General features: G+C 38.7%; 3 protein-coding genes across 6 annotated transcripts; 2 read left to right on the plus strand and 1 right to left on the minus strand.

The window, feature by feature from the left end:
* The first annotated feature begins 1,551 nt into the window (after window positions 1–1,551).
* Window positions 1,552–4,479, plus strand: LOC127790239 (RING-H2 finger protein ATL60-like). Its single transcript, XM_052319576.1, has one exon. It carries the CDS (start codon window positions 1,921–1,923, stop codon window positions 2,713–2,715), a length of 795 nt encoding a protein of 264 aa, XP_052175536.1. The 5' UTR covers window positions 1,552–1,920; the 3' UTR covers window positions 2,716–4,479.
* Window positions 3,244–11,423, minus strand: LOC127790240 (ubiquitin-conjugating enzyme E2 34-like). Of its 4 annotated transcripts, none has more exons than XM_052319579.1 (11): window positions 11,241–11,421; window positions 10,942–11,070; window positions 9,989–10,128; window positions 6,552–6,606; window positions 5,585–5,623; window positions 5,387–5,450; window positions 5,193–5,254; window positions 5,065–5,104; window positions 4,944–4,971; window positions 4,461–4,552; window positions 3,244–3,943 (listed from the first exon to the last, which is right to left on the minus strand). In XM_052319579.1, the coding sequence occupies exons 3-11, from the start codon at window positions 10,043–10,045 to the stop codon at window positions 3,658–3,660; spliced, it is 723 nt and encodes a 240-aa protein (XP_052175539.1). In that variant the 5' UTR covers window positions 10,046–10,128; window positions 10,942–11,070; window positions 11,241–11,421; the 3' UTR covers window positions 3,244–3,657. The 4 variants fall into 4 exon arrangements, with proteins under 4 accessions (XP_052175539.1, XP_052175538.1, XP_052175540.1 ...); XM_052319578.1 differs by having other exon boundaries at window positions 10,862–11,070; XM_052319580.1 differs by lacking the exon at window positions 10,942–11,070 and having other exon boundaries at window positions 4,497–4,552; window positions 11,241–11,423.
* Window positions 11,424–21,642: 10,219 nt separating this feature from the next.
* Window positions 21,643–25,116, plus strand: LOC127790555 (pectinesterase-like). Its single transcript, XM_052320115.1, has 2 exons — window positions 21,643–22,748; window positions 24,170–25,116. Exons 1-2 carry the CDS (start codon window positions 21,695–21,697, stop codon window positions 24,859–24,861), a joined length of 1,746 nt encoding a protein of 581 aa, XP_052176075.1. The 5' UTR covers window positions 21,643–21,694; the 3' UTR covers window positions 24,862–25,116.
* The last annotated feature ends 2,440 nt before the right edge of the window (window positions 25,117–27,556 follow it).

The following is a 27,556-nucleotide window of genomic DNA, read 5'->3' on the forward strand; positions in this document are numbered from 1 at the left end:
TACAAATAATCAACCACTCAAATATGAAACTAAAAACAAATTCAATTATTGTTATAAGAATACAACAATTAAAATTTATTTGTTATAATGAAACTCAACAAGCAACTAAAGGAATTGGAGGCATCCCTTGGCCTTCTTGCCCTGAGCACAAGACCCGAGGGAGGAGGAAGTCGTCTAGGGTCGACCCAGTCCACTTGGCCCAAAAAAAGCTTGATCTATTGGCCTCGAAAAACTGAGGCACTAGAAAAACTAGGGTTGTTGACAAGCGTCGAGAGATTTTTCACCTTACTAGCAGATCTACAAGATAGAAAGCAATTAGGGCACAAGGGATTTCTCCTACGTGAGTCCTCCGATACTTAAGTTAAATGAGGTCTCCATGTAGCAAGAAATATGCATAGATGTCGTGCGAGATGAATATTGACAGAGATGTGTTAGGTTTATAATGTGTGTGGCTTTTATTTTTTGCTTCTCTATCATCGTTTTGTCTTGTCCTCGAAACTAAAGAGTTGGAGACTATTTATAGGCATCAAGAGGGACAAAGACACGTGATGCACGTGCGAGGGTATGATACTCTTTCTCGAGAAAGGGAGGTGCATCTCCCCCATCCATAGTGTTGTCTCGAGTCTAAGCTTAGAAAGGCCTTCGAAGGAAGGTTTAAGCTTAGAAAGGCCTTCGAAAGAAACCTTCCTAGTGGGGAAAGACCCCTGGAAGGAAGTGTATCCAAAAAACAGTGAATCTCATTGCCACAGGACAATGCGAGTTAATGCAAGCAGGAACGCGTCTCTTTGAATTCCTCCCAAGAGCATGGCTTAACTAGGGAGAACCATGCAAGTCTAAGAAGCTGATCCCGCACGAATGATGGGCAATCAAGAGCTTTCACAGGAAAATATACTCTAACCCTTACAAGGTCTTTCACTAAAGGAGTGGCTTTCTTTGGATTTCTAATTTACGAGTTACTTTGGAAGGACTCTCCTAGGGGCTACACCACAACACCAACAAAATAATTCTTCGTCTATGCCACTATACCTTGCTGAAAAACTAACTGTGCACTTGTGGGTTGCAATGGGTGGTTACATGGTGCCTTGTAGGACTCGACAGTCAACGACACTTTCTACAGTCCTAAAGGTCGGGGGATATTGCGTGAAATTTTTTTAAAATAAAAATAACATATTTTAGACCAAAACAACTAAATTCAATATATTTTAGTAATAGTTAATGAAACTATGATTAGTTGATAGAGAAAATAATACTATAATTGGAAGAAAACCAAAGTTAAAAGGAGGACGTCGGGCGTGCGTTGGAACCATCAAAGTTGCAAAAAAACACGACCAATTGCGTACGCAACGCAACCAAGGTCTAAGAACAACGTATCATTGCCCTCCTTTTTGCTTCTCTGTCTCTTTCTTCTCCCAATTACATACTCCAATAGGGATGGAGATTTCCCGGGGGGTCTCAAATGGAACATGGCTTTTGTAGGAGGAGGAGGAGAAAGAAGCTAATTTATTAGTTAGAAAATTAAACCAAGACAGTGACACTTTGCTACTACTAAATTACATTTTCTACTGTTGTTTTATAGTTTTGGCCTCAAAATCAATGAGGAAATTCGAACGTAATTTAATTTTGCTTTTCAAACTTGAATTCTCAGACCCCGTCAACGTCAAAGTAGCAGCCAACGAGATGACTCCAAAACGCCGCCGCCTTTTCCGAACACTTTCGTGCATGCTTCTCCTCCTCTCTTTGAATGTCTAGTCGTCTCGCTTTCTTAGAAACCAAACACAAGAATTTTCTTTCTCTTCACGTTCCCCCCTCGCAACGTTCTTAAAACCCCTCTCCATTGTCTCTTCCGAATACTGCAATTCCATTTTCATCATCCATCTCTCTCTCTCTCTCTCTCTTGGAATCTCGAGATTTTCCCCCAAAATGGGAGACTCGCCGGACTGGAACGGGAAACTTAACGACTCGCCGGCAGTTGCTTTAACCGGAAAGCTCATGGTCGGCGCCATACTAGCCCTCTTCATGGTGGTGGTCTTCGTTCTGTGCCTCCACCTCTACGCCAGATATCTCTGGCAACGCCGGCGAGGAGGCCGCCAGCCAGCCGCCCCTACCGTCCCCCGACGCCGCGAGTCAGGCGCCACCGCCGGCCTGGACCCGTCGGTGCTCAAGTCTCTACCCGTCGTGATATTCGACCCCAAAGACTTCAAAGATGGGCTGGAATGCTCCGTCTGTCTCTCGGAGGTCGCCGGGGGCGAGAAAGCCCGGCTGCTTCCCAAATGCAAACATGGGTTTCATGTGGATTGCATTGACATGTGGTTCCACTCTCATTCCACTTGCCCGATTTGCCGCCAACCAGTTTCCCCCCAGTCGCCAGACGTGACACTGGAGGCCATGCTCGGTATACCCAGATCGGATAATTCGGATTTTCCGACTAATGTGTTGATTTGGGGGAACCATTCTCAGGTTAACACTCTGGAATCCGGTTCCGAACAAGCTCCGACGTCTGCATCATCTTCATCTTGTTCTTCTTCATCTTCTGAACCACAAAATGGGGCGTTGGTGATTGATATACCAAGCCAGATTGCCGAAGATGAAGAAACGAAATCTCCGGTGGTTAGGCGGCTAAGATCGTTGAAAAGGCTTTTGAGCCGGAACACACGAGTCAATCAATGCAGTTCCGCCGGAGGCGATGAGGAACAGATGGATCCCGGCCGGCCTTAGTTTCGCCCTTGAACTGTGAAGATTCAGCCATCCAAGTTAATGCTTCTGTACAGTCAGCCAAAGAAAAAAACAAAGATAAAAAGCTGGTTGATGCTTCTGTCAAATGGATATTTGACGTTTCAAAGCAATCGGTTTTCGCTTTGAAATCTCGAGCCAAAACGGCTCGATCTTGGCAAGAATTAACCGGTAAACATCTTCATCTTCCTTTGTAATCATCAGTTCATTCAACGGTAAAAACTTTATTTTTTTGTTTTTGTTTTCTTGTCAGTGCCCGGATTTGATTCTTTGTAATCACTTTGATGAAACTATATTTAAACGTGAGCTTCTCAGCGTACAAAATTCTTTCCCAGCTTTGGGTGGACGTGGACGAGTCATATATATTTCAGAGCAAAAAGGTTTTAACTTCTTAAAATGAACAGGGTGGAAAAACAGCCCTCAATAAACTTCCGGAGCATAGACGAGTGATTGGGCAAACGATATATCAAATTTGCACCAGTAAATCGTAAATTCAATTCTCGCCCTACGCAGTGAAACAAAACTTCACACCTGTAATTTACCTCTTCTACTAGAATTGAGGGCACGAAAGCTGGAGACCGCATAAAGGGTAGTCATCCTAAAAAAAAGATAATAACAAAAACCTCTAAATAGAACGTGGTCGTGGAGGTGGTGTGATCACAAGCTTGTACTGGTCAAACCTAAGTTCACAAAACCAAACGACAACAGTAGAATATATGGAAAGAGAACCATCGTCTCGGCCTAGAGTCCAATCGCAATCGACCCTCTCCCCCCATTTGCATCACCAGCCTATACAAGTTCAGTTAGATATAATCACAAACCTCAGACAGACGTCAAGCACTCAGCAGGGTTCCATTGAATTGCAGAGGCCTGTTTGTCTGCTAACCACCCTAAATATGGTGTCCCTCCTCCATTCTCTACTTACTGTCACAGTTGAAGCAGGGGCAGGGCCATTACGACACCGAAGATGGAAAACAGTACCAACAGCACCCAGGTTGGGATAGATTGTTTCCTGGCATTTTTCAGATCCCTTGGGCCTTCTACCCTCTTAGGGTTCTCCTCTTGCTTAGAATTGCCCATTTTCTCCAACAAAGGTCTGGAATTAGATTTCAAATTATGCGCAGTAGACTCGTGCTCCTCCACACGCTGATCTGCAAGCTGCTTCTGTTCATACTTCTGCACATACTCTGGGAAAATTTTCCTGAATGTCGGGCTGAGGGGAGGAAAGTGGCAGAATCAATTAGCACCACTGTGAAGTGATAAATGCAATTGGAGTTTCAAGGAATGATACAGATGATGGAGGAATTTCACGTGCATTTCATTAATAAAAAACTCCCTACAACTTTTTAGAGTATTAAAGTAATGCTGCTCGGATGGACAGCCCCAACTCGCAAAATCTGGTTAACCAATACATCACAAGAGCTCAATCTGGCCCTCAAGATATATAGAATACATATGCATGTTAAGATTGATAGTCAACCACTGAAACACAGCCCGCCGGGCCCAAAAGATAAAAGGGAAAAAAAAAAGAAAAAAAGAGCCGAAAGCCTTAAAGGAGATAGTACCTCAGACAAATCCTAGCAATGATCCATAAAAGGGAGGGGCAATCAGGGAATAACAAAATTTTGAGAACTCAACATGCACACAGACGAAAACGAGAATCCATAGGCAGGAAAGAAAATGATAAAAAAAAAAAAAAAAAAACCACACAAGTGTTGCAAGGGACTTACTTCTTACAATTGAAAGCAAGACTAGAATTTGCTAACCGTTGCTTCTCAGCCACAGTAGTAGTAACACTGCCAGTTGTGGGACTGTTGTCCATCTGCACGATAAAGAAATGCATCCTCAGCCAAGGTAAAGTTTGTAAGCACTACAGGCTTGGACACATGATGTATTTAGGAAATCTATGTCGTAAATCTGGAAAATGCTCACACAAGCTATGCTGCAAGTAGTTCCTGATCAATAATTACAATTACAAGCTTATTGAACAGGTTCATAGCAATTTAGGACACAAATTCACCAGATTCATTAACAGGTAGGCCTTGGGTCCAAACAACATACAATGAAGTGCAAAAACCTTCCTAATTATAACAAACACAGGGCCTTATTCTGCCCAAAATCTCAATGCCCTCTCCTCCCTCTGAAGCAAACAGGAAATAAGGAATCAAACTACATGTAAATGAGTAATTAAGATACTAAAGCACATAACTCACCATGAATGAGAGAAGTCCTGTAAGTATGCTGTAGGTAAGACAGAAATGCAAGTGAGCATTGGAGGCTAGACAAAATTGTCACAAACAGTACATCTGTTTCCCATCAATGGAAATTTGTTACCTTGCTACAGACCACATCGGGTTCCAACTTTCTGGGTGAACTGGAAAAATGATGGAGACATAGGAAATTAAAGCAGTTATCCAAGTGAAAATTTGACTCCTTTATCCAGCAAATTGAGCAACACTTACAATCACTCATAGACAGGCAGATTTTCTTTTGTGTCATAAAACGTCCATTTGGAGTAATCATGCTACAGGAAGGAAAACATTATTTTTGGTCAAGCAACCACACGAGCATGCCAAAATTTAAAAAAGTATAAGATAAGCTGTTAAAGTGTTTTTCTTACAGAGAAACTTAATTAAGCAGACAGAACCCACACTACCTGATCCCAGGAGGTTTAAATGGATACTCTGGAGGAAACATGATCTTCCCATAGTAATAACCACCTTACCATAAATAAGTGAGAGAAATTCATGAATCATCAAAACCAATTAAAATTTACTAAAAAATGAAAAAAAAAAATATGGTATGAAATAAATGTATCTGTTCAGAATGAGGTGCTCAATATTACTGATCAAACCTGCAAAAGGTGTTCCTTCACTTCCCTCTAGTACATAATCTGAGATATATAAACATTGAATAAAATATATGTTATGCATTTAGTAAACAATAGGTGAATAAGAAAGCATATAGCAAAATAAATCATTAGAGCTAGTTCCAGCGTTGTATAAAAAATTCAGAGATAAAAATCTGGAAAAGCTTTCACAGCCTCAATCATGAGATGAAACTGAAAAACCAAGAACTATGAAAAAATTAACCAAATTATTAATAAAATAAAAAGAATGAATCATAAGGTTGGTCAGTTTATTTATAGTTGCAAATCAATATAGCAACTTAATACTTTACTATATTGGGCATTTGGCTTGCGTAGTGCTTAAATTTCATGTGTTTCCTTGGCTACTGAACTATAGAATAAACTTTTTTTGTTGTGGGGGACGCGGGGGGAGATGTCTTCCTTGTTTTGCAAAAGCAACAATTGTTCAAAAACCCTAAAAGCTTGATCACATTCACCAAGGTGCCTAGTTAATTATACATTTTCCATTCTTCTATTGTACAAGTTGAAATATAACTTCAAGAAAAAAAATTAGGTCATTGTCATCCAGGAATCAATAGATGTAACAAATATTTTGAAGACGACAAAAATTTCTGAGCAAGGAATCACTATCAAAGAACCTTAAAGGAACAAAGCTCAGCATAGAGGAGAGGATAACATTAGGGAATCGGCAAATTAATGCATCTTAATGTCCTGGGCAATTCTCCTATAAACTACTTCTAGTAACAATTATCAAATACTCCTGAGCAATAACTCTGCAAGCTAATTTTGAACAACCATACCTTATTTGACATCAAGCTAAACATAAGATAACATAAAAGCAATAAAAAATAAAAAATCGCCCACGTGATGATAGAAGGAAAGAGATGCTCAAACTGATAATTCTTGTAGAAAATTTTGTCCAGTAGAACACAAATATGAGAAGGAAACTTACGCCATTCAAGAATATCATTTGGGGAAGGCCTAGCTGTGACATTGGAAACAGGTTCCTGCAAATTCACAGAGCACAAATATCACGTTTGGATCACAAATTGAAATTTTATCTCAATGTGGAGTATGCAAACAACTGAGCTGCATATCAGTTGAACATACAATATTAGTTGTAATATCAAGGCAAAAGCAAAATCCATATATACTAAACACAAATATAAAGTTCAACTGAACAAACAAAAAGAGAGCAGATCTTATAATTTAAGAATGATACATCATGCTATCAGAAGAACAAATAGATGGGCTACCCTATTTCTCAATCAGAATACAATGGCAAAAGAATTAACAAAAGTAAGAAATCCAACTTTCTAACTTTGTACTTCAGAATTATGTTTGCTATGCTATGTAGAAATGGAAATCAACTTTGATTAAAATGCACAGGGTAGCCAAGAGGAATTTCCAGAGTATCTAGTTGCAGGTGTAATGCTAAGCATTACAACTCACAAATGTAAAAGAGAACCAAGCAAAGTCATAAGCTGTTCTCTGCAGAGTGAGTCCAACCTACCAGTTCAACCTCAGTATCCAAGTCTCATTCATTATAAAACCCAAATAAATGTAAGTTTATGGAAAAGATGGTGCTTAGAGTACATATAAAATTAAATGATAGGACAAGCAAAGTATCTGTCTTCCTGACCTCATCCCTGATACAGCCATAACTAGGCAGCATGAGTGCTTCCCTCTTCCAATTCTGCTGCACACACCTGTACCAAGTTCTATTTTGATTCCAGGTAACTTCCTAGCACCATTTTTCTATTTCATCACCACGAAAAAAGTTTTTCATGCAAATGCACCACTGACTTGCACCCTGATCTTTCCTCTTCCACAAAATTCATTTTAAAGATATGAGGACGAAACAGCAACATATTTTGTGTCTCTCTTTTTTTTCCCCCTCTTTTTGTGGGGTGGTGTCATTTGCATTTGACCCATAAACTTTTTCAATCTGTACTTAGAGATCTTGCTGGTTTATCCAACAACGTAATCCTCTCTCTCTCTCTCTCTCTCTCTCCCCAGAATTCTTATACCAAAAAATTCAATGCTGATTCTTGTTTAAACCCATTTCATTAGTCATGCAATAAAGGACACAGGTGGTACCAACCTCATAAAATGGAGTGCCAATACAGGAGTTCCTAGAAAATTCTAGTAACTAATCATGAATTGTGGTATTTGTTTCAAATTCCAGATAGTTCTTGTGGTCATCCAGAAAATGAAGCTACCCAGTCAGGATGCCACCAAAAAGTGTCAAGTAATTATAGCTACAAGAAAAAGTGTGAGGAAGAAAACTAAGTTCTATGTTCTAATTAAAAAAAGAAGTGCACCCTTGTCTGATTTATAATTCTTAGAATCAACACTCTTTTTAAAAATATCATTAAACAAATTTAGCATTAGACTGCTGAACACATTTCCATGCTAAATACTACAGCCACCTAAACTATGGATAGCCAACAGCTAATAACGGAAAATGAGGGATGGTTTAACCAGACCCATGCCATTCAATCCAATTGATCAGGCCGTTGCACAGGTACAGCTGTATGGTCTTTGAGTATCTTTGCACACACCTAATTTTTGGGAATTTAAAATCTTACTTACCAAACAAAATACTTATGCACGATCTTATATTACAGTAAGAGAGAATGATTTAGGCTCAAGTTCAAATCAATCAAAAGATATCTAAAGAAAGAAAACAAAGTTTTCAAGCAAGCCAAGAAAACCTAAACAAGCTTAATGAAACATATAAATAAAGCATTTATAATTACAGAAGATAAGGCCATATATAGGAGTGACTGCAGATCTGGGATTCATATAGCCAACCCACATAGTAAGATAAAGGCTTGGTATATTGTTGGGTAACTTTGATATGTGTTGCATCCAAGCTATTTTGATACATGTTCTTCTGATGATGCATTATTATCCTTCTTTTTAGGTCATATTTTTCAAATTTCACAAAAATGTTTTGAGACTAAACAAGAGGAAAGCCAGGTAAGTAGTGAACATCTCTGTAGCAGTCAACAGATTGCAACCCAAATCTGTCCTCTATCCCCATCACTTGAGTCAAATTCAAGCCTTGCTTCATCTAGGAAAAGGAGCTTAACATATATTGTTTGGAAGGATTTTTAAAAGGTGACAATAGAAGTAGATTGGGCCTGTAACCACTATAAGTCTGTAATAGACAAACAACTGGAAAGATTATAAGTTGAGCAAAACATTTGCATGAACGTTTGAATAGGTGTTTGAAAAATAATAAGAATACAATGATGGGAGAAATGGAAGAGTAACGGTGGTACTCAGGTATTTGATAAAGATTCCTCATATGATTTAGCTTCCATGATCTTTTTTACGTGAGTATCCTTTTCCTATGGTTGATTGTGTTCAGTTCAAAAAATTCGTTAACGGCTCTCAACCCATGTTTAAAATGGTTTCAAGAGACATGATCAACAGATTCATTAAAAATTTATGATGTAGAGAAGCAAAAAACATACAAGTTAAGAGAAAATTGGGAGTATGATTATTATCACTACAGATGTGGACCACTAAGCCAATCAAGAGAGGTTTTATGGCTATTTACAACAATTCCATTGATGACATGTGACTTTCGCAAAATAGCATTTTAAGATTCGCCAATGTTCCTATCCCTCATACTAAAAGGTCTTTTCTCATGCACATATACATGTCTTGTTGGACTGAAACATTAATAGAAACATATCCACTATTATTATGGATAATACTACCTCTTAATGAAACCCTGGTGAATATTGTAATGGAAAAAAATTTTAGAAGCTTGATGTTATTAGAATGAAAAGTAATCACGTGAGTTGTTATGCACACCTTTGGGAGAGATATTAAAGTTTGATATGAAGTGTATGGACCTCAATGAAGATATGACAAAAGACAGAAATATATGGAAATCTAGAATTCATATAGCCGACCCCACATAGTAGGATAAAGGCTGGATATGTTGTTGTTATTGATGAATTGCAAGTTACAAGAAAAGAAATTGAGAGAACACATGATAGTGTATACTATTGAGTTGCAACACGTGGGAGAAAGAATTTGAAGAAGTTGCACACAAATTATATCTTCCATATACTAAATGTTTGGAACTTGATGTAAAAAGTCACAAATTTCTGCATATTTTAAACTTGAAACAAAATTAATGTATAAACAAGCGTTTGTGCAAGTGAAGCAATGAGAGAAAGCTATACTTTTTTGCTAACTAAGAATGATGGGTACCTAGCAAAATAGATGTGGGAGGTTAAATAATGGATCTGATAAAACTTAGGACAGACAGGATAAGATAAAGGAAATTCAGTTGACAGATAGAGCACGTGCTTCAATCATATGCCACTATCATTATAATCCAAAAAACATAAGAGTAGAACATACTTTACAAAGTGCTCTATATTCCTTCTGGAGGCGTTTCACACATGCTTTCTCTGCCATCAAGTAGCTTCAATGATAAAAGAAGCAAGTAACTTTCCTGGCTTGAATTTGGTAGCTTTCCCTTTAAGTTGAAATTTATCTAACTGAAAAACATAAGAGTCATTCAACAAGAAACACGATAAAATATGACCTGATGGAATTTGTGGAAGACAACTTTTACAGCAGCACAAGCAAGACACAGGCCAAATTTTAAGAGAAATAAAAACAGCACTAACAATACTCAGCAACTTGCAGTGATGGGAATCATATGGGGGTACTTTTGGGGTAAAAATAAAGAAAATTTATATAATTTATATAAGAATACAGTGTAAATTAATTAGCGGGTAAGGTAAGAACGGATAATCTTATGGAAGCCACATCAAAAGTATGACCTACTAATGAATTCAATACAAAGAATCATCATACATAGAGACTATATGCAAGAAATATTCACCACATATTTTCTTGCACAAAGCTCCATTTCTTTCTCAGTGGCATATATGCAGGTAATTATGGCCAAATCCAATTGAGAGCAACCAAATTAGCCCAAGATAGGAGGTCACTTCGACATGGGGATCATGTGAGATTGCTGCCACATGATTACCAGATTAAAAATAGAACCCATCCTTGAACAAATTGAAAACCTTATGTACTGCCGACAAGGAATTTGTGAAATTGAAAGGGAAGGAGTGGATACAACAACAACAACATACCAAGCCTATTGAATATTGCTATCCCAAAAACAATAGATTCACATACTCTCTAAACGCGAAATTCATAATTGAATCTGCCAGAAACCATATAAGCCGAACACCAGAATGTAATGAAAACACATACCGATACACCGGCCCTAACCCGGTCGATTGACAAATCTAATTAGCGGTTTGCAGTCAAAATTTCCGTGACAGAACTACAACCTTGAACAACCGTAAAAGAAAGAAAAAGTGGAACGTGATTTCTCCAGCTGCATTTAAATTTCATCACCGCCCCTTCCTTGATTTTCCCCTACCTCGTGTCCATACCCGAATTTCCACACAAAATCTTAACTGAATCAGGCAAATGGTTGTAAGAACATTGTCCAACATGTAAATTGACACCGCGAAGTTCGTCAACAACGAAAACGAAAACAGAAGATCCATGAATGAGAAGAAATAGAGGCAGTACGGAGAAAGTAGAGAGAGAGAGAGAGAGAGAGAGAAAGAGAGGAAGGAGTTACCGGAAAGCCGATCGAGAGATAATTAACGCGATCAAGGTTTCGGAGTTTGTTCTCTCGTCTTGGACCCTAAATTTCAGCAACTGGTCTCGTCGGACTGAACTCCCAACTTCCTCGTCCTATTGACGCCCACTTCTCCTCGTTTTTTATCGCGTGAAGATCCCAAACGGCGTCGGATTTCTGCTTAATACGTTTCTGTTTTTAGTGTTTTGGTTAAATGCACGGGCACCCCTACCGTCTCTGCCCCCTCCAAACTTCCTTAAATTATTTTCAATTAAATATTAATACTTAAAATGTTTTAATTAAATACAAATATAGAAAACAGCGCCGGCTGGAACCGGTTGCTGCAACCAGTTCTCAAAATGGGTTCTAGAAGATTTCTTTACAACTCACTCAAGCCCATTTGCCCATCCATACTGGCGGGTGTGTGATGAGAAAAAAGGTTAAAAAATAAAAAATAATAAGTGGGTAAACTTAGATTAATCGAGTTAACCAATGACGCAGACAGTCGCAGGCCGACAAAGACAATCGTGGGCTGTCCCTGTGAGCCAACCATGAAAACTACATGGGCCGTGCGGTGGGAAAGCACCCCTCTCCCAAGCTAACACATGGTGGTCACGGGAAGCTCCCGCGGAGGGCAACCCCCACGGGCCTACCAAGGGCGCAGCCCCCTGCCCCACCAGAGCCGCAGTAGTAGGTTGACCATATAAATATATCTATAAAAGATTAACATTATTTATAAGAACTCAAATCCTGGATTACTTAGAATTACTCCATACTCATCTATAAATAAGTAGACACTCATTTCAAAAAAGTATGTTTTTGATACTTATGTAAATTTTTTTTCTACAATTTTCAGCATTCTCAGTGTCTGACTTAAACATCAAAGTGATTGCATGATGACCTCCCCGTGCCCTCTGATTGTTTTCTTCCTTGCAAACTCAGGTAGCCAAACGACGACATTCCTAATCAAATAAATTTATTGTTGTATCTTGACAACAACAATTGATGTCATCTATGGAAAACATATAAAAATTCTACAAATCAATCTGCAATGACTCGAATAAGGAACTCCACCAACCAACAAAGTCAAAGAAAGAGTGGAGGCTCAATCTTTGTGGTGTCCACTCAAGGTGCAAGGCGTTCCTAATACCCCATGGGACTACCACAATATAGCTTATTTTATACCCCTTGAGATTCTTAACCTTAGGCCCAATCTGAGTCTCACCCCCAAAACCAACTAGGAATTCATGCCCAAGGCTGGAGTTCACTCTCAATACCAGTTAGGAATTCATTCCCAAGGCCAACTAAGAGTTCACTCTTAAGAACATTTGGAAATTCATCCCCAAAGTTAGCTAGGAATTCACCCCCAAGGCCAGTTGAGAACTCACTTTCAAGACTAGTTGAGAATTCATCCATATGGCAAACTAGGAATTCACCCCCAATGCTACCTAGGAGTTCATTCTTAAGACCAATTGGGAATTCATTTTTAGGGCCAGCTAGGAGTTTACTCTTAAGACCAGCTGGGGATTCACCCCTAAGGCCATCTCAAAAGTTCATTCTCAAGACCAATTGGGAATTCACCCTTAGGTCCAATTGGGAGTTTACACTTAAGATCAGTTGGAAATTCACCCCCAAGGCCAACTAGGAGTTCATTCTCAAGACCAGCTAGAAATTCATCCCCAGAGCTAGCTGAGAATTCACCCTTGGGGCCAACTGGGAGTTCACTTTCAAGACCATTTGGGAATTAATCCCCAGGTCAACTAGGAATTTACTCCTAGGCCCAATTGGGAGTTCACTCTCAAGACTAATTAGGAATTCACCCCCAAAACAAGTTAGGAGTTCACTCTCAAGACCAATTGGGAATTCATCCATAAGGGAAAATGTGAATTTACCACCAAACTAGCTGGGAGTTCACTCTTAAGAGCAGCTAGGAATTCATCCTCTGGGCCAGGAGAAAACTCATCCCACTGGACTCACAGACCCAATCGAGCAAGCTCTTCCAATGGTGCCACGGGTAAAGCACGAAGCCTTGTAACACCAACATGAAAAAGGAATGTGGGGTACCTCGAGAAGTTACTGAGTTATTGCAAAATATTACCCCACATGTGGCATTGCCGTCAACCCTAATAAAGTTTGTGTTTAGCTTGATCTCTCTCCAAAAAGTACAAGAAGTAAGTTCTAAGACTACACTAGAACCACAAAGAACTCGGCCGCAGCCTCTTCCTCCTTGAAGAACTTATGCTCAAGATGCCAACAAGAAAAATGAATGCGGGCACTTCGATAAATTACTGGGTTATTGCAAAATATTACCCCACATGAAGAATTGTTGTTAGACTCGAGGAATTTTGTGTCCAACTTAATCTTTTTTTAAGGAGTACAAGAGGAAAGTTCTAAGATTACACTGAAACCACAAAGAACTTGGTTGTAGCCCACTTCTCCTTGAAAAAATCGTGCTCGAGACCCTTTTTCTCTCGAAATTCGAGATAAAGAAAAGGAAGAGGCACCGAAAAAGCGTAAAGACACCCAAAGGGATCCTTGAAAAGAGAAGTATCTCGAGACTGTGGGAAGCACGTCTACTGATGAAGAATGGGTTCCACTAAGGGTTTTTGTGAAAAAGATCAATGAAGTTGAAGACCTATTGACCTTTAGCATAGTGGATATGAAAAGGATAATCGAGGAAGTCTTCAAGCAGAAAAAGTTGTTGCTTACGTCAGAAGACCAACTGCGAAAGAGAATCCCTTTTGCCCCAACAATAATGGAGAAATCTCTGCCAAGGAAGTTCTAAATGCCCCAAATATCAACATATTCAGGTAAGGGTGACCCTCACGATTACATTCAGAACTACAAATCCCTCGTGGTATTACATAGACGGGAAAATTAAATTATGCGTTGGGTTTTCCCTTTGACATTGATTGATAACGCTCAAGCATGGTATAATGGTTTGTCTCAGGGCTCTATATCCACTTTCAAACAACTAAGGTCTACATTCATTAAAGCTTTCATCATCAACTGTCAAAGAAAAAAAGATGCAACTTATCTTCTCAACATCAAACAAAGCAACAAAAAGACCCTTTGACAGTACATGGACAAGTTTTGCAATGCTACTTTAGAAATACAAGACTTGCAAGTCAAAATAGAAATGACAGTCATGCTTCAAGGAACTAGACCCACCTCTCTACTAGAATTTTTGGCCTTAAACCAACCAACTACCTTGGTAGACTTGTTTGCTTGGGCTAGAAAACAAGTACATTTTACAAGTCAAAGTAATGTAAATAGTCGAAAGAAACGAAGATAAAGATAGGAAAAAAAAAAGACTGATAGAGAGATATGTTAGAAGGAAGAGAAGACTAAAAGACACGATTATACTCTTTGACTCTAATTTACAAAGTATACTCCGCTCACACAATCATGCTTCAATATCCTAATAGCCATCAAAGGAATGGGTCTCATAAAATTCCCTAAGAAGGTTGATAAGTCTATAGGGAGGAAAAGGGTCGTCTTCTGCCAATTTCACTATATTGACAAATGCCAAGACTTGAAGAATCAGATAAAGACACAAATTAGGAATGAGGAATTGACAAAATTTGTGGATGTGGGAGCCTAGGAAGAAGAACATACTAATCACCATGGAGGCCGCATAATTCAAGGCGAGGAGAGTAATTAAGGAACATAATGTTCTTTTGGCAGATTCAAGAAACATGCTTCATCTCTCGAAGGCCAAAAGCTAGCAAAAGAATTCAGAATCCATTTTGTGGCAGTTCCTTTTTGTGTATTTTGTTTTTCAGGATAATGAATGCATTAAACAGGCATCGAAACTCCAATAGACAAATGAAGCCTAGTATCGAAACGTAGAATATGTGAGAACGATTTAAGGCTTGTCAATCAAAGCCTAGTATCAAAGTGTGGAATATGTGGAAATGATCTAGGGCTCTATTGACGTTCGGAATTGGTTGACCGTGATTCGTTAGCTCGCACTGATGTAATGAATCAGGAAGGGAGAAAGAGGTTATCTAGTTTGGTTTGTTGATCCGTCGGCCGGTCAGGCCCTGCAAAATACTCTGATGTTCAAGTAAGTAAGCGAGTAAGGAAATGCAGAGTATCAACAAGTTGGCAGTAAAAAAACCTACCATGGCTCTTGGAAGAGCTGGCTAATATATAGGAGGAGGAGATGTCCTCTTGCATGTGTTGTACTTCTACATGTGATGGGACAGAATATCCGGCGTCGGCGAAGGCACCCATGTAGTGGCCAGGTGCCGACGGGACTCTCATTAATGTAGATAGGATCCGTCATTAATGAGGATGAGATCTAAGGTGGGTGCGCGAAAATTCAGAAGTGGTTGTAATGATATTGTTGCAAGGGGCCAGGATGGGACCGACCTAGGCAGATCAAATGGGCCGAGAGGACGAGGCTAGGTTGGGCCTGAATGACCCAGCTAGGACGACCCCTAACCCATTAATATTCTCTGGCATGTGACATTCTTGTTATGCGAGCTAATCAGTTAGGTCGGCAAACTGCAAGAGTCGTTGGGAGCTCGCTCGTATAAAGCCCGCTTGGTCCTGCGGTCTAAGCTCGGGCTCCAGTGATGTGCACGGTTGCTTCGACGAACTTAATGTGGGGTCTACTGGGCTTTATGCGATTGGGTCGGCCTGCTAGGTTGAGCCCAACTCATAAGGAATAAAGTGGGAAATACCCGTAACAGGCTCATTATCTAAAAAGTGAAGCACGTAGGCACTAAAACGATCCAAGAACCAAAGTGTGAAAGTGCGAAATGATCTAAAAATCGAAGAGCGAAGGCATAAGAATGATCCAAAAATCGAAATGCAAAAGCACGAGAACAATCCAAAAATCAAAGCATGAATGCATAAAAATAATCCAAAAACCAAAGTGTGAAGACGTGAGAACAGTCTAAAAATTGAAGCACGAAGGCACCGAACGATCCAAAGACTAAAATGTGAAGGCACGAGAATGCTCTAAAAACTAAAGTGCGAAGGAGCAAGAATAATCCAAAAACCAAAGCACCAAGGCACTAGAACAATCCAAAAACCAAAGTGCGAAGGTGCAAAACGATCCAAGAATCGAAGCGCAAAAGCACGAGTATGATTCAAGAAATCAAAGAAAATGCAAGAATTGCCAAAATCATAAGGAGAAACCTAGCATCAAGGAAGTAGAACACGTGACATCGGATTACGAATCGAAAATGCTAAAGCACAAAAATGATCCGGGATAACCCAAAATCAAAGGTAATAGATGTGCAAAAAGATCAAGCATAACCTAAAGCCAAAAAGTGCAAAATGCATTAGACTAGATCAAAACCAAAAATGCAAAAGTATGAGTGCATTGTTAACAAAGAACTAAAGAACTAGGGAGCAAGCATAACACCTGTCCCTCATTCATAAAGGACTGGGGAGTAGGCGCGACACTCCTCTCCTAGCAAAGGCAAAGTGTAACTGCTAAAAGCTTTGAGCGATTAATGATTCAAAAGTTGAACTGCAAAATCTTATATACTGTGTGAGCTACTAACATGTTAAATAGACAAACAAACACAAACCTAGAATCAGAAGCGCATAAAGGGTGAGAGCAACATAGAAAGTTGAATGCAAAATTGCAAAAACAATCTAAGGCAAACTCGACCTCAAAAAGTAAAAGGATGCACGCACATGATTCAAGAACCATTGTCCAAGGAAAAAAGAAGTCAAAAACACTAACTGATTACAAAGAAGTCCGTTAAGATGTTCAAAATAAGAACATACTAGAAGACAAAAATTCAATCCACCTTCAAGGATGCTTTAGGGCTGCCAAAAAAAAGCAATGAGAATACCTCAAGACTAGTCAAATAAACTACTTCGATACTTAAATAAGATATGGAATGATGAAAAGAGGGCTTGAGAGCAAGAGATAACTAAGAACTAAAACTAGGAGTTAATTGAGTGCTTACCATAAAGAAGGGGTCTTTCTTTTATAATTAATCATATGGAGACCATCCTTAGCTCAAGATGAGCTCTTCTAGTCCAACCACATCTAGGAATCGTTATCTTAAACCAATCGAGGAGGTCAAGATTATCCTCGCATACTATACTCTTAAGATTTAGGATGAAAAGTTTATTCCAAATTTACTAAGACTTTGATTAATCACTAAATTATAAGACCAGATTTTTACTAAATCCTAAATTAATAACTAAACATTAGCTATAACTATCATCAGTTCCATTCAAGGGATTACATTTGCATACAATATTATCACGTGACCGGTCACATGGCCAGTTGGCCACGCTGCAACTGTTAACTACTACTAATTAATCTGCTGCAATGACGACCCAAATCCAGGAACAGTCAAACCAAAATCACATGATCCCACTTGCACCACCAGATCCAGAAGAATCACTCCCGTATAAATCAGCGCTTAATCAAGCCCTACCAAATCTCATCTCATCATCAGATTCATCACCGTCATCATGTCCAGATCACTAGCGGCTCTGGTTCTCGCGCTTGTCCTGATCCTGCATTGCTGCGCCAAGGCCTCGACCGTGGCGGCTTCGCGAGCTCTCAAGGATTTGCAGGCCGCCGGGAAACATCCGTTCAAGAAGGTGGACCCGAGCTTCCGGCAGATTCCTCCGAGCAGATGGAATCCGATTCAGAACAAGTAACTCTTCTTCTTCTAGTTCTATCTCTCTTTATATTAATCTTCCCATCGAGCAATTAATTCCAGGGCAACTAAGAAGCCTTGCAGGGGACGATACCGATAGCGATTACAGTTATTTCTATCTAAATTTATTTGATCACCTATAGTTTGTCTGTTTGCGTTGCTTAGGAGCAGGAGAACTTCTGGATGTTGATTGTTTTGTAGCTTTTCTGATCGTGTAAATACATGAACACGACTTTTGTTTCTAATCCAGCTCGAAATTGAACAGCATAAGCTTATAAATTACGCGCCTTTGATTTTAATTGCAGTTGTGCTTTCAACTGTGAATTTTCTTGATGTTTGCCTTCGTGTTAATTTCTTGATCCGTAGAACAGTGAAGGTTCCTATGGAACAAGCCCGGGCAAAAGCATTTGAAAAACCAAAAGGGAGTCCAAGATGAGTACTGATCAGCATTTTTCTTTCCCTTTAGCATGTGCATAAAGCAAGCTTTGCTTTCCTCGTGTCCCACGGTCTGTTGAAGCTTCGAGAAAACTAAAGAACAGTACTTTCCTTCCATTTAACCCATGCTTCTAATACAGGGCTCAAAAAAATTTGAAAGGAGATGAAGGGTAGCATCCAAATTAGCAATAAATTGTATCTTTGTAAACTTTTTTTTTTTTTATATATATCAAATAGTCAAATACCATTAGGATGATGAGTATGGCACTGCAATAATTTTCTCTCTCTCTTTGTGGAATATATATAGTAAACTATACTATGTTTTACATTTTCATGTTTTTATCTAAATATTTTTTATGAAATATATTCCATTTCTATATAACTGATTTTCAGATTAATTTACCATAAAAGGACTAACATCTAACTAAAAAAACTTTTTTTTTTTTTTTATGATGAAAAACCCTCAACCACTACTTTTTAGTTGCAAAGTGAATAAACTCTAAATCCACATATTAACTTACAAATCCCGCATATCAAATAAATCAACCAAAAATTGACAGAGTCCTTTCCTAACTATCAAAGGGTTCTATATGAAAACCTTTTATGAGTTTTTTTTTTTTTTTTTGGTTACATTTTTACATCAGCTTTTACACAAGAAATCCTAAATATATGATGAATAATAAACTCTATAATTTTATAATAAAAATTTTATTACAAATATTGGTTGTGGATCAATGTCACTTAAGATGACTGCTCTTACGCAGTTTTCAGTGTTTGTGTTCTTAATTACGTCAAGAGAAGTAATTTATAGATTGAGTCTTTGGCTCTTGCACAATTTTCAGTGCTTGTGCTCTTGATTACGTCAAAGGAGATAAATCACAGATTAGGCCTTTAACTATTACATAAGGCGAGATTTGAACTTACAACCTACTAAATTGATACAAACATATTACTCCTCTAACTATTCAAACTCAATGTCACTTGGTAATTGAGTCCGTAGGTCTGGAAAAGATATGTTCTGTTTAGTATATATTTTGTAAAGGATAAAATTACATTGACATCTGCGAAGTTAGACAAACTTGGAACTCTTTTATGAATTTTGAAAAATTATAAAATCTTGGAATTTAGAAAGTATTACATTTATTTTTATGAAAAAAGTCATACGTTAAAAATTAATTATATGCTAAACGTAAAATTCTTAATTTAAAAAAATATTGTAATGATAAGACCATCCAAAATGTTGATCAAAAACAGAATCATCATTTCTATATACACAATCACGAGTCTATGTATGAACCAATTATCATAGCGTAACCCCTATAGTTAATAAATTACTATTCAACTTCTTTAAATACAAAAACAGAAAATATCATACTTCATCCTGCATGCTCTTTCATTCTTCCTCCCCTATATCTCTATCACACTGAATCTCTCATATCTCTCTTGATGTAACCAGCAACGAGAATAGTTGGTTGCCTGTCTCTTTCCCCAGTTCTCCTTCTATCCTTCTCTTTATCTTGATTTTTAATAATAAAAAAAATATCTATAATTTCTTAAATTAATCTTATGAGGGTACGTAATTTATTAAAAAATAAATAAATAAAAAGATGAGAGTGTGAGTCTGCCCCCCGATGGTGCAAGTCAACAACTCCATGTCTTCGTTATGTCACTGCAATCGAGTACTAGCAGTGCCCCATACCATATTGAGTTGCATCATCACTTGAAAATTGAATCAAAAGGCATCACCATGATACGTAAACCAAAATGAAAACCATAATTCCTACATTTTCATTTTATTATTATTGATCTATAGTCATTGCATTGTACATATGACCCCATGAATTCTATTCCGAGAGAATTCCCCCCCCCCCCCCCCCCCGGCCAAGTAATTAATGTTCCAATTGACCAAAAAATCACTAAGTTAACCATATATACTTGTGAGGTTTCTCCTTTTCTTTTTCTTTCAAACAAGGAAAATAACAATAATAATAGTGACTAATTTGATGTGTGAAAAAAGGGCTTTCGCTATAATCACTTAAAAAATGATTTAGCATTTGATGTAATTATTTTAAAATACTTTACTCAAAAGAATACTTTTGTTATAGTTAGAATCTAGGTATATATGATCCCAAAAATATGAGGATTCCAGCGACTCAAATTTTTGGATTCGTTCCCAATGGTCACTAGAAAACCTCACCTCATCATTTGGGTTTTCAATGATTTTTGGTAAAATCCCATTTATGGCTCAAAACAAACACAAAAAAAACCTCCAATTGAGAGATAGAAAGGGAGAGAGAGAGAGAGACTTTATTTTGTAATTCTCTCTCACCAACGCCTTTATTGTCTCTTGACAAAATTACGTCATCACGGATCAAAACTCACAAATCCAATGATAAATCGAACCATCTTAGTCTTGAGTGAAACCCAAATGGGTTTGATTGATGCATGACACAAATAAAGAAAGGAAACGAAGAGAATTGTCGGTTTGTTGTGGGATCATTGACATTTCTATATGGGAGACAAAAGGGAAAAAGGAAGGTTAAGGGACGGAGGAATGAGATGAGAAAGCATGATGGAAGAAAGTAATTTAAATATAAAGATATAAAATAGTTAAATTTTAAAATCCGTTACAATCAAAAAAAAATTTAAGTAACGGTTGCCTTTTTTTTGTCAAATCTCATGAGAAGTGACAAATGGTCCCCAATATAAATTGACACTCCTTTAATTAAAGAAAATGTTTCAAATTCTAAAGGATTGTATTTTTGGATGAAGCCATGGGAAATTTAAAGCTATGGGTGGAAATCTTTTTAGCAAGTAGAGCCTAAATTTAGAAAAAGAACACAAAATATTAACTATATTTAGACAGACGTATTTTTTTATTTTTTAATAAAAAATATTAAATAAATTATAAATTAATTTCTAATATAGTGAAATAATGCTATTTATTTAGATTTGTGATAAATTTTTAGTTTAATTATTTTCTTTATTTTTTAATAAAAAATATATCAACTAAACTAAAATCGGAGAGGAACACTAAAATCATTTGAAACGAACGAAATAATTTGACACTAAAATCATTCATCAAACGAGGGATGGATGGATTGATGGGACAGCTGAAGTCAGCTACTCCACCCAGCCCTAAATCTCTTCAGTCGCCATAATAATAATAATACAAATATAATATTAATTGTTTAATTTTATATTTTATATTTTATTAATGTTTTCGAATTCTGATAGATATTTTCTCGCTGTGATGCTCCGTCATATTTAAGGGATTAAAAAAAAAAAAGAAAGAAAAAATAATAAGAGGAAGATAAAAGCCGGTGAGTCGGATGCTGAGCAGAGCCCTTTACTCTCCCCCCTTCCTCTCTGCAGATGGCCAATTTCCGACAATTCCTCGCCGGAATGTCTGATTCCACCTATACCTATAAGAGAAACAAGAAGCTCTTCTTGTCTCTCCTTGCTTCTTTCCTACTTATAGCTGCTGTAATCGGCATCGTCGCCGGAGTCAACTCTAGCAACCGAAGGTCTCACGACATTGGTGGAGCTTCGATTGCAACAAGCCACGCCATTCTCAAATCCTCTTGCAGCAACACGCTCTATCCGGATTTGTGCTTCTCCGCCGTCGCCAGCGTCCCAGGAATGAGCGGCAAAGTGTCCAGCCAGAAGGACGTGATCATGCTGGTTCTGAACCTCACCATCGCCACCGTGGAGCACAATTACGTCATCGTGAAGAAGCTCGCGAAGGCGGCGAACCTGACGAAGCGAGAGAAGGCGGCTATCAACGACTGTCTCGAGATGGTTGACGAGACGCTCGACGAGCTCCGCAAGGCAGAGGAGAAGCTCAACGAATATCCGAGCAAGAAATCTCTCCGGAACTACGCCGACGACCTGAAGACCCTAGTGAGCGCGGCGATCACGAACCAGGAGTCCTGCCTCGACGGCTTCTCGCACGGTAAGGCCGACCGGCGAGTGCGGAAAGGCTTGATCGGTGGGGAAACGAACGTGGAGAAGATGTGCAGCAACGCGTTGGCGATGATCAAGAACATGACGGACACGGACATGGTGAACGAGCTGAAGATGAAGCCGGCGGGAAGGAAGCTGAAAGAGGAGGGGGGAGGGTGGCCGGACTGGCTGTCTGCCGGAGACAGGCGGCTGCTGCAGTCGAGCACGGTGACTCCGAACGTGGTGGTGGCGGCGGACGGCAGCGGAGATTACAAGACGGTGTCGGAGGCGGTGGCGGCGGCGCCGGAGAAGAGTAGCACGAGATACATAATAAGGATTAAGGCGGGAGTTTATAAGGAGAATGTGGATGTGCCGAAGACGAAGACGAACCTGATGTTCATGGGCGACGGCAGAACCACAACGATCATCACTGGAAGTAGAAACGTCGTCGACGGCAGTACAACCTTCAACTCCGCCACTGTCGGTCAGTTGTTCCCTCTCTCTCTCTCTCTCTCTCTCCGTACCTTCGTTCCTTCAATTATTAATTACATTTAATTTTGTGAAAACGACGCATCTATGAATGTTTTTGTACAAACAAACAAATAATGTTTACAATAATACGTACCTTCAATTATAGATAACACTAATTAATATATATATATATAACATAAATATGAAAATGTTAATATTACATTATTATTATTATTATTCTCAGAATAATTAAATTAGATTTGGGTTTTCCTAAGAAGATCTCACTGAATTGTTTTTGTACGTATCTTGATATAATTTTGGAATAATAATAATAGATGTTATATATATATATATTAGTGTAATTTTTAAAACATGTAAGATAATTTTTGTATTGACATCAAATCAAATCTCTCTCTCAAGAGTAAGTATTTGATTTTATTTTGTCCTATTTCCTGTAATTGTAAAGTTGATTTTTGTATAAAAGTTATTGACCAATCACAATCCATTTAATTAGAAGAATTGTCCTACTAAACGTGCAATAAGAATAAAATGCTGGCGTAATAGACAAAGGGGGTGGTGGGGAATCTCATTGATTTGTTGGATTGCCTCCTTTGATCCCCAAAGCTCAATTGTCCACGTGCTTTACTAGCTAGAACCAATTCCTCACGTATAAGCTAAGGCTTTGTGTTGTTTTCAAACAGAAGATAATATAAATTTTTGAAATCGTAATCAAAACCCAACAGAATTGTTATGGCTACGTACCACACAGATCAAACCTACCCCATGTACTAGTTGGGTCACGGATTGAATGCTGCTTTTATTGTAATGTATATAATAATAATAATAATTGGCGTAAAAAAATTTACGAAACTCATAAAAAATACCACCCACCTGATGTTGATAGATAGAATTAGAGTTCATATTAATATTGACTCATTAAGTAATTATTATTATACAAATCTCTAAATCACAATATCTATATATGGTGGTGCGAGAAGTTATGCCCAGAGTTTGAAAATGGATTAAGGGTAGAGTACTCTCTCTCTCTCTCTCTCTCTCTCTCTACACGTACTGTTGTTGATAATCACTCACTTTGATTCTTGAAATTAAAGGTCACCTGCTGGACGGCCCAGTTTGATAATTTTAGTAAAAGACGAGCGTTGCGCGGTCTCATTCAAAGTGATTTGTGTCGCCTTTGATTTTCTCCTCTCCTCTCTTATCTTCTCTTCTCCCACCCTTTGAATTGTTCGATTGGATTTGCCGACAGCGGCGTAACTTTCCAAATTGTCGGTTCATCACACTTTAACATCAAATTACGTCCAATTCAAAACCATGCGTACGTAGTAATTAGCAATCTAACGTTAGCCAGCAGGCAGTGACGTCGTCGTCTAACTCACATTAAATCCTTCTTGTGGTTGTGTTTGTGTTTGGCAGCCGTGGTGGGCGAACGCTTCTTGGCGCGGGATATAACGTTTCAAAACACGGCCGGCCCCTCCAAGCACCAAGCCGTTGCTCTCCGCGTCGGCGCTGACTTGTCGGCGTTCTATCGCTGCGACATGATCGCCTATCAAGACACGCTGTACGTCCACTCCAACCGCCAGTTCTTCGTCGGCTGCTACGTCGCCGGCACCGTCGACTTCATCTTCGGCAACGCCGCAGCGGTGCTCCAGGACTGCGACATCCACGCCCGCCGCCCCAACTCCGGGCAGAAGAACATGGTCACTGCCCAAGGCCGGACCGACCCCAACCAGAACACGGGCATCGTCATACAGAAATGCAGGATCGACGCCACCTCCGATCTTAAACCGGTGATTAGCAGCTTCCCGACGTTTCTGGGGAGGCCGTGGAAGTTGTATTCGAGGACGATGGTCATGCAGACGGCGATAGGGGCCTTGGTTGACCCGGCGGGGTGGCACGAGTGGGACGGCAGCTTTGCGCTGGACACGTTGGAGTACAGAGAGTATCAGAACAGTGGGCAAGGGGCCGACACCTCCCGGAGGGTGACGTGGAAGGGTTACAAGGTGATTACGAGTGCGGCGGAGGCGAAGCCGTACACCGCCGGGGAGTTCATTGCCGGCGGAAGCTGGCTGGGTTCCACCGGGTTTCCGTACCAACTTGGGTTGTGAGATATCGCGAGTTCGTAGTGTCGGGTCATTGTCGGCTTCTACTTATTAAATGTATGGTGGGCGCAGTTGCAGCAGGACCAGCAGGCAGCAGCTGCTGAAATAAAATTGTAGGGTAGTCAGTGGATTAAGTGTGAGACAAATAAGTGGATTATTCCAGAATGAGAAATTGACTAGTGGATGGCGATTAGAGAGAGATTGGATAATGCTATTTGTCCAGGAGTTCTTTTATGGTGATGAGTTCTTTTACGGTTAAAAGCCTGTTTCCTTGTATTATTTAGAATTTAATTTTAAATAATATTATTTAAAAAAATAAAAATCACTCTATTTTCTTAAAAAATAAATTTTATAAAAATAAACTTTAAATATTTATATCATATATATTTTTTATAAAAAAATTAAGAATATTTAATTATTTTCTATAAAAAATATATAATAATTATATATTTTTTATAATAAATATGTGTAATCAAACACTCTTATAGTTATGATGAGATAAATTGACGACTTATTGTAATAAATTTATGAGAATAAAAAAAAAGATAAAATGATCATTAAAATAAGATAAAAAGTGGTAAAATAATCTTTTTAAATTACCTATAAATCCACTTGTAAAAGGTTAGAGATTACTCTCACTAATAGCTGCCCTTATATCATAAAATACAATGTCTATAAATAAATTTAATAAATAATTCTTTCCGCTGATATGATGCACAAAATTTATTAGAATATAAATAATTATTTTAAAAAAAATATTTTTAAGCCCATAACTCAACTTGCCCCAGCCTGGGGCTCAGGGACTCACTTGAATTTTGATTTATAAAAAAATATAATTTTAAATTTAAATTTTTTATATTTAATTCAAGGATAAATGACTAACAAATGCCCAACTTTTAATTAATTGTTAATAAATGAAATAAGTTTGATTGTTAATATAATTGTGACATAACCACATGTGGTTGCCTCTAAAGCATCATCAAGAGAGAGGAGGGATATTGTTGCACTCACCATCACTCATTGGCGTCCACCATGTCTGACGATTCTTCCCTTTAATTTCTTTTATTCACCTTGCAACCACCTGCTTCCTCCTTTCCCTACTCTTTCCTTCCCTCCAATGGCAAAGGTTTTTTGTTTATTAGGGTTCCGGACAGGAACTCCGATCCCCAATCAACGACGATGAAGGACTGATAAAGAACCAGCAGAGAGAGATGATGATGTAGATTCGTTGTTTCCCATTTTCCTACATCGCTGCCAATACTCTCTTCCCTTCGTTCTTTATTTGCATCTATGTAACATCTCTATTGGTACCCACTGTTACAATTGTGATTGGAGTTTCTCCCTGAAACCCTAATCAACAACAGGAGAGAGGGTGAAGGGATGGAAGGAGGTGGTGGCGAGCTAAAAAAATGATGGCAGGAGGTGGTGAACACATTGTATTCTCACACTGATGGAACCCCTCCGTCTAAGAATTGATGATTTTTATAGCCAACATAGGGACGATTTTCGCTAGTAACTTCATTTGGGACGACTCCATCAGGATATGGTGTTAGGGGTTTGAGCCATGTCTGATGAGCCATACTCATTAATAGGTGAGACTAGGGTGTGCAAATGGTTGGTGTTACCGAACTAATCGAAATTCAATAATCAAAAAAATCAAATTATTGTACAAAATGAAATTGAACTGACCGAAGAAACCCAAAAATCAAACTAACCGAAAATCGAACTAATTGAACAAAATTCATAAGAATCGAACCAAACCAAAGACCAAACAAACCCACAAAATAACCTAACAAACTGAAGTAATGTTCATCCTTACTGTTACCGCCAACCACCTAGCCAGTTGGCGATTCCAAATATTGAAACCGATCATTAGATTCCCCCAATCGTGGTGGTTCATATATTCAAAAAAATGAGTTTGATCCAACGGTTGATTTTTTGTAAATCTAAAAATTAATTTTCTGGTTAAAAAACCCAAAACTCCTTTTTGAAAAAACGTTGTCAGCCACCATCTATGACGGATTTCAACGATTGAAATTGACCATCAAATTCGCATTGGCTCAATGACCCACATACCCAAAAATCAAAAGGATCTAATGGTTGAATTTTAGTAGATATAAGTTTTAATGTAGAATACACACCCATAAGAAATTGTTGGAAAACTTATCAAATAGGCCATCAACGTCGACAGGCTAGCATGGTGGTGTGCAAATCAAAGGGAGAGAGAGATGTTGAGTCGACATCAGAGGGAGATGAAGGGTCGAGTGAATCGGAGAGAAAGGGCCAGCCCTTTGCTCGACCAATTAGCCCTTAGTCTCCGACTCTCTAGCCCTTTGTCCCTAAGTCTTCGTCTCCAATCGCCACAGAAGCAATTGGAAATTGAAAATGCAATTGAAATAGTTTCTTGGAGAAGCTAAATTGAAAAATGAGATTGAAGGGACAATTGAGGGAAGTAGGGCTGTAGGCTTCTTAAAGAAGCCAAATTGAAAAAAAAAAATTAAAATGACAATTAAAGGGAGTAGGGATGCAAGCTTCTTAGAGAAGCCAAATTGAAAAAAGAGATGGAAGGGACAATTGCGAGGAGGAGAGATACGGGCACATGATTGTATCTGCAAAGAGAGAAATTAAATTGGGAGAATGGTTCTCCCATGTAAGGGAGAGCAAAAAGAAGGATTGAACATGCGAGCACCAGTTCGGTCCT

Source organism: Diospyros lotus, chromosome 14 (genome assembly GCF_014633365.1).
Source record: "Diospyros lotus cultivar Yz01 chromosome 14, ASM1463336v1, whole genome shotgun sequence".
Lineage (NCBI taxonomy): Eukaryota > Viridiplantae > Streptophyta > Magnoliopsida > Ericales > Ebenaceae > Diospyros > Diospyros lotus.

Excerpts from the sequence above, each read along its gene's own strand:
- LOC127790239 (XM_052319576.1), top strand. The coding sequence starts at position 1,921 with ATGGGAGACTCGCCGGACTGGAACGGGAAACTTAACGACTCGCCGGCA.
- LOC127790240 (XM_052319579.1), bottom strand. The coding sequence starts at position 10,045 with ATGGCAGAGAAAGCATGTGTGAAACGCCTCCAGAAGGAATATAGAGCA. Across the intron at positions 6,607-9,988 it reads AATATAGAGCACTTTGTAAA|GAACCTGTTTCCAATGTCAC; the intron begins GTATGTTCTACT and ends GTGAATTTGCAG. Across the intron at positions 5,255-5,386 it reads TTTAAACCTCCTGGGATCAG|CATGATTACTCCAAATGGAC; the intron begins GTAGTGTGGGTT and ends TCCTTCCTGTAG.
- LOC127790555 (XM_052320115.1), top strand. The coding sequence starts at position 21,695 with ATGGCCAATTTCCGACAATTCCTCGCCGGAATGTCTGATTCCACCTAT. Across the intron at positions 22,749-24,169 it reads CTTCAACTCCGCCACTGTCG|CCGTGGTGGGCGAACGCTTC; the intron begins GTCAGTTGTTCC and ends TGTGTTTGGCAG.